General features: G+C 42.0%; 1 protein-coding gene across 2 annotated transcripts in view; it reads right to left on the reverse strand.

Moving 5' to 3' along the window:
• The window catches only part of SNX5 (sorting nexin 5), a 30,158-nt gene that overhangs the window by 15,228 nt on the left and 8,406 nt on the right, over positions 1–6,524 (reverse strand). For both annotated transcript variants that reach the window (XM_023507801.1, XM_023507802.1), the window contains 2 exons: positions 1,275–1,379; positions 228–338 (listed from right to left, as the gene is read on the reverse strand). In XM_023507801.1, the coding sequence (XP_023363569.1) occupies positions 228–338; positions 1,275–1,379 (216 nt within the window). The remainder of the gene's footprint in view (positions 1–227; positions 339–1,274; positions 1,380–6,524) is intronic.

Below are 6,524 nucleotides of genomic sequence, written 5' to 3' on the forward strand. Positions count from 1 at the left end.
CTCTACCCAGGGGGATAGCTTGAGGCGCTGTCTCAAAAAAAAAAAAAAAAAACCAAACTTAAAGCTATAATATTCCTCACATTGTTTGAGACTTTACCAGTAATCATTACCTACTACTCAGGCAGGTAAAATTAGACTTTCACATTCTTTTATATAAGCAGTTTTGCAAATGAATAGCAAGGTAAAAGAAACTAGCTTAATTATCTGACTATCTAAAGTGTGCTCACAATAAGTCCAGCATAGTCTGTTGTTTCGATGAGAGTGTCATGTAGCCACACAAAGTCTTCATGTTGCCTTGTAACAGAAAACTCTGGCCTCTGAAATGTAGGTAGTGTGGTCTGTAAAGAAAGAAAGGAGAAGCTCACTTGTAACCCTACAGTCAGATAAAATAGCTTGGGTTTCCTGGGCCAAACGGGAATATTCTACATTATACAACATCAAAGTAACACCCAGTAAAGAACAAAGCAATAATCCATGATCCTACCCACCCCACCCCCCGCCCACATTCACAGATAAAATTCAACTGAATCCCTACGGAACTCTTTTCATAAAACTTCACCTTTCTGAAGCTTGCAACGAACATCCAAAGAGGCAAGAATCTACTAGAAAAAGTTTCAGAAAGTTAAAACAGCCCTAATTCTATTTTTGTAAGTCTGAACTCATCCCAATAATGACCAAAAATATATGTGTTACCATTCAAAAAAAAATCTTAGCTACAGTTTACTCCAGCTCTGGAAATTGTCCTTGCCTCCCCTTTTGTTTCAGTGAATGCTTATCTCACCCACTCTGATGAGGTCAGCTCAGGCAGAGAAGCATGTGGGCAGTCTTCACACTGCCTGCTGGATATCTGAAGCAGGTGTGCTAACCATGCCACTGAGGCAATAAGGAAGAAACTGGGATCTTCCCAGCTTAGTAAATATGGAAAAATTGCAAACCACACAGATCTCCCTCAAATGCAAATTAAAAACAAAGGCAGAAGATCTGAGCCGTGCAGGTAGATGGGTCCACCTGCTGCATCACCTTGCCTGTACACTTCCCCATGAAATGGAGCCCAAGCTACACTAAGATCTGCCACCCTACAGGCCTAGGGCTCTACCACAGTTGGATCCTAAAGCATTTACCTGATGCAATATAAGGGAGGCTTCCCAGTTAGCAACAGTGCTACACTACAAATAAACAGCAACATTCCAGTTCAGGCAATCTCGTCTCACCCCCACTGTAAATAACAGGATAACCTAGCACTGCCTGTATTACGAAGTCATTCTGTCACTTACCTTGGTGTGTACTGTAAACTTAACCTTATCTCTCTCACTGAGTGCGTCAGGTATATCAATCTGAAGCGAGGGATCAACATTCAGGTCCACAGATACAGATCTCAGCTGAAATACATATTCTGAGCATTAGTATCTCAAATTCACTTGGCCCTAAAAATCATCCTTCCAAAAATGGAAGACAATTACTTAAAAGGAGTTTATTGATCAGTTAAAACAAAGTCATTTGAGACATCTCTAAAGTTTATTTGAAACTCAGGGGGAAACTACTCTTCAAATGCACAGGTGTATCCAAAGTATCTGAATAAAGCGACTGTCGGAATCTAATGTCACGTACATTGCATAGTTTGTCCACATGAAAGAGATTTCTCCAGGTACTTGAGGCAGTACATTAGTACACTAAAAAGGCTTTAACGATAGAATAAAAAAAATCTTATGCTTCTAACATAAATGCTGAAGTGCAACAAACAGTCAAAAGCCATCAACCAGACCACACAATGTACAACACTGGGTGGACAAATTAGAATGGACCCACCTCCATCTAAGGACTCCTTCAAAAAGCTAAGAAATCTAGATGAGATGGGCACATTATAAAAACTAACCACAGCCTTAATCCCACAGTAGTTACACATCAGTGACAAGTGTGAGCTCTACCAGAGAAGGAAAACTAGCTGAATTTGTAAGGTAGAAATTCAAAAGGAAAGAATATCCAACTCCAGTAGTCCTCAATCTTTCTGACCAGAGAGCAGGTTCAAGGAAGACAATAGGCTGGGGGTGGGAGGAGTGGGCTCTGACAGGAGGCAGAGCTTAGGCCGTGATGTGAGCAACCGGGAGGGGATGAAAGCACAGATGAAGCTTCACTTCCTCCCACAGGCCAAGGATGGGCACCAGGCCACAGCCCAACTCCATTTTTGCCAGTCCAAAAAAAGGAAAAGAAAAAAAAAAAAAAGTAAGAAACTTTTTGCAGATTATGAAAAGAACATAGTGAAAGCACTAAGGAGAACGAGGCTCTCAGGGAAAAGTGATTAAAATGGTTTTCCTGCTGTATTTAAACAAAGTAAATCCCTTAATTCTTAAAGCAGACAAGTTGATGGTCAATCTTAAAGCTGAAGGAAGCATGTGTTTCCCCATCCCTCTTATTGTAGCGTGTGCTTAAATCATAAAACTCTAGATGACTTAATACTGGGAAAAACTGAAGTGAAGACTGAAGTTAAGAAAATGAGGTATTTCCCTCTCATTTTCTTGGCTGAGCACAACGGCTCATACCTGTAACTGCTGCACTTTGGAACGCTGAGGTAGGAAAAATGTTTGAGGCCGTAAGATGAAGTTACAGTGAGCTAAATTTGCACTCTATGCTGAGCCGCAAATTGAGACACTGTCTCTCAAAAAAATTTTTTTTAATTTCCCTTTGAATTCTTTTCATCAAAATAAAGTTTAAGACTAAGAGGTATTGATTCAGGCATGCACAGTGGCTCATGCCTATAATCCCAGCACTCTGTGAGGCTGGGGAAGGCAGATTGCTTGAGCTCAGGAGCTGAGACTGGCCTGAGGAAGAGCAAGACCCCAGTCTCTAAAAAAAAAAAATAATCGAGGGCGGCGCCTGTGGCTCAGTGAGTAAGGCGCCTGCCCTATATACCAAGGGTAGTGGGTTCCAACCTGGCCCTAGCTGAACTGCAACCAAAAAAAAAAATAGGTGGGCATTGTGGCAGGCACCTATAGTCCCAGCTACATGGGAGGCTGAGGCAAGAGAATCGTTTAAGCCCAGGAGTTGGAGGTTGGTGTGAGCTGTGTGACACCATGGCACTCTACCAAGGGCAATAAAGTGAGACTTGCATTGTAGTGGGTATCTGTAGTCCCAGCTACTTGGGAGGTTGAGATAAGAGCATGACTTGAGCCTGGAGACTGATGAAGAAAAAAAACCTGTTGAATTTTGAACCTCTAAAGCTTGAAAACCAGTCTTGTCAGCTAAGAAAAGAGTAAATTAAAAATGCATAGATAACTCACAAGCTAATTAAGTACTTCCCTTTTTCCTTAAGCACTGTCACCATTTTTAATTGGGAGAACCAAAAATAGTCTTAAAACAATGACTTTTCTCCAAGAAATAAGATTCAAATTATCTCCAGAACTTGATTTTATCATCAGCTATTAGTAGAATCTTATTAAACTTAACAGTCCTGACATCTCAATCCAAGCCAAGTATCTCTCTTTCAAATGAATACTTGATGACGCCTATGAAATATTTGCTTTTTAGGTTTATTTTCCTTTTTTTTTGAGACAGAGTCTCACTTTGTCACCCTCTGTAGAGAGCTCTAGTATCACAGCTCACAACAACCTCAAACTCTTGGGCTCAATCTATTTCTCTTGCCTTAGCCTCCTGAGTAGCTGGGACTATAGGCGCCTGCCATAATACCTGGCTATTTTTAGGGACAGGGTCTCGCTTTGGCTCAGGCTGGTCTCAAACTTATGAGCTTAGGCAATCCACCCGCCTAGGCCTCCCAAGTGCTCAGATACCACGCCCGGCCAGGTTAATTTTCATGTTCATTTATGAGATCTCTGCAAACAAAGATAAGCTTCAAGGTCAGGGATGCTTTAACTGTAACTGTAACTCTAGCACATTTCTTGATAAAAGTTTCCTTCCTTCTGACAAGTTGCCACTGGACAAATACAGCCTACAAAAAATATCTCAAGATACCAACTGAAATATGACTGCTCAGAGACACTGACCATTCTACCAATCTTTTGTTTATCTGAGTCAGGTAAGTCCAAACACAGGAATAAGGAGGACCAGGTGTTACAACATGACAAGGGACACTGTTAAAAAATAGGGTAACCCATAGGGTAAGTCTAAGGTATGTTTCCCAGAGCTTAGCAGTGGCTCACACCTGTAATCCTAGCACTCTGGGAGGCTGAGGAGGGCAGATTGCATGAGCTCAGGAGTTTGAGACCAGCCTGAACCAAGAGCATGACTCAGTCTCTAAAAATAGCCGGGCATGGGTACCGCCTGTGGCTCAAAGGAGTAGGGCACCTGGGCCCATATGCCAGAGGTGGTGGGTTCAAACCCAGCCCAGCACCCATCCCCCCAAAATAAAACCAAAATAGCTGGGCATTCTGGTAGGCGCCTATAGTCCCAGCTAGTCAGGAAGCTGCTGTAAGAGGATTGCCTGAGCCCAAAGGTTTGAGGTTGCTTTGAGCTATAACACCACAGCACTCTTCCTAGGGCAACTGAGTCTCAAAAAACAAAAACCTACCACAATTTCTTAGATTCTATTTCTGAAAGAAGTCACAAACCCTGTTTTCTAGCACTTCTCAACTCAGCACGCTGACAATCCCGTTTTAGCTCATTTTGGAATGGGGGGGAGCCCTCAACTGTGATGAAATCAAACAAACAGGGCTCACTTAAGTGCCGCAGTTAAAACTACAATGGATATTACTAGCTGCTGTAGCAACTTTTCACTCCACAGTCTTTTTCTCTCACTTCCAATCACCTAGAGGCAACACCCCAGGCTGTGTCTGTCTTCCCTCTGGTCAGCAGAGCAATCTTTCTTCTGTGTGAGAGTTAATACAGTCACAAAAGAATAAAGAAAACAACTAGGTCTTAAAGGACTACATAGTAGGGTATCAAGCATTCAACCTTCTCCAGCAGCCATTTCTACCTGGACATTTCACCTCAGGAAGAGATTCAAACAAAAATCAACCACCCTGTAAGCAAGTAACATGCAACCATTTGTATTTTGGCATTAAAGAACTGTCTAAGAGAGAATTCTGGCAAAATCCCTAAGCCTTCAATAGTCTTCAACCTATGTTGCTCATACCCTAGTACGTAACCCCTCCAGATGATGAAGCAGCCATCCACTCATCTAGGAGTATGAAGCTGTGAAATGCCTAGAGCTCCTAAGTTAGCATTTGTGTCCTCCCTCCAGAAGAATGAAGTGTGATTAAAAGTTCAGCGTTTCTTCTTTTGCTTTGTCAACAAAACCAACACTCCACAGTCATAACACAACACTACTTGCTAAATAAAACCACCAGGTTCTAGGGCAGGCATCCTCACACTGCGGCCCGCCTAGGACATTTATCTGGCCCGCTGGGTGTTTTTAACACCGCTGCCTGTCCTGCTTAGCGGCTGACTTGTCCTGGGGCCTGCAGTCTGGCCCTCCAATGGTCTGAGGGACAGTGAACTGGCCCCCTGTTTAAAAAGTTTGAGGACCCCTGTTCTAGGGCATAAGGAAGGGAAGCACCCTTCCCATTTCACCCCTTGAAGCAGTTTGCCCTGTGGGTCACTAAGTTTAAACTGGGTTTGGGCCATAGAATGGATTTAAGCTTTAAAATTGACTTTTGTAGATTTCCCTAGAAATCACACAGTAAGTTTTAAATGGAGTTTCAGCTTCCAATATACTTTCCTACCAGATCAATCCCTCCAATAAAGATTACAATTACTCTCACAGTAAGAAAAAATAAGGGGTAAATAAGCATTGCTTCATGTAGAAAGCACATTTTAAACTGTTTTACTAATGCTTTAGTAAAAGAACGCTGAATGCTTTTGGTAAAAGAATGAAGGCACTTTCTTGGAAGGAGGAAACCTGTGTAGGAGATCCCTGCGCACTTCCTCACCTGCTGATCAGCTTCCCAGCTGGGGCACCTCACAGCAGGGTGGCACTAGTGGCAGGCTGTGTAGAGCGTTGAATTGCAGATGACCAGTCTGCTCAAACTCACTTTTGTGCAAATCTCACTTATGACTCAATGGACACTTAATGCCTTCTTCAAAAGTTTTAATGGTTCACAGATGGCAAAGGGCACTTAGGTGACTAGACAACACAAAAGGCATGATTCCAAAATTCAAAATCCACAAGGGAACAAGAGAAAATACATACAGAAGCGTATGTAATATTTATGTTGACCGCAAACTGCAGCCCAAAATGAGAAGCCACAGAAAAATTAAATTCTACTTAGTAACTATGTAGTAAGTTTTGTAAATGATGTAATAAGTTTAAGTAATATAAAATGCTAGCTCCTATGTTCCCATATTTATTTAAATATCACAAAGAAACTAAAGCAGATTTAAAAATACTACTTATATACATTTTCCTAAGAGAAGGAGTCTTGATGTATTGGCTGGGCTGGTTTCTCACTGTGCATGCTCCATCAATGTCTTCTTCCAAACTGTTACTCTTCCCCTCTAAGGACTTTTGCTTTCTTATCTTTTTTTTTTTTTTTGAGACAGAGCCTCAAGCTGTCCCCCTGGGTAGATAGAGTGCC

Source organism: Otolemur garnettii, unplaced genomic scaffold, assembly GCF_000181295.1.
Source record: "Otolemur garnettii isolate 467f Iridium unplaced genomic scaffold, OtoGar3 scaffold00208, whole genome shotgun sequence".
NCBI classification, from domain to species: domain Eukaryota; kingdom Metazoa; phylum Chordata; class Mammalia; order Primates; family Galagidae; genus Otolemur; species Otolemur garnettii.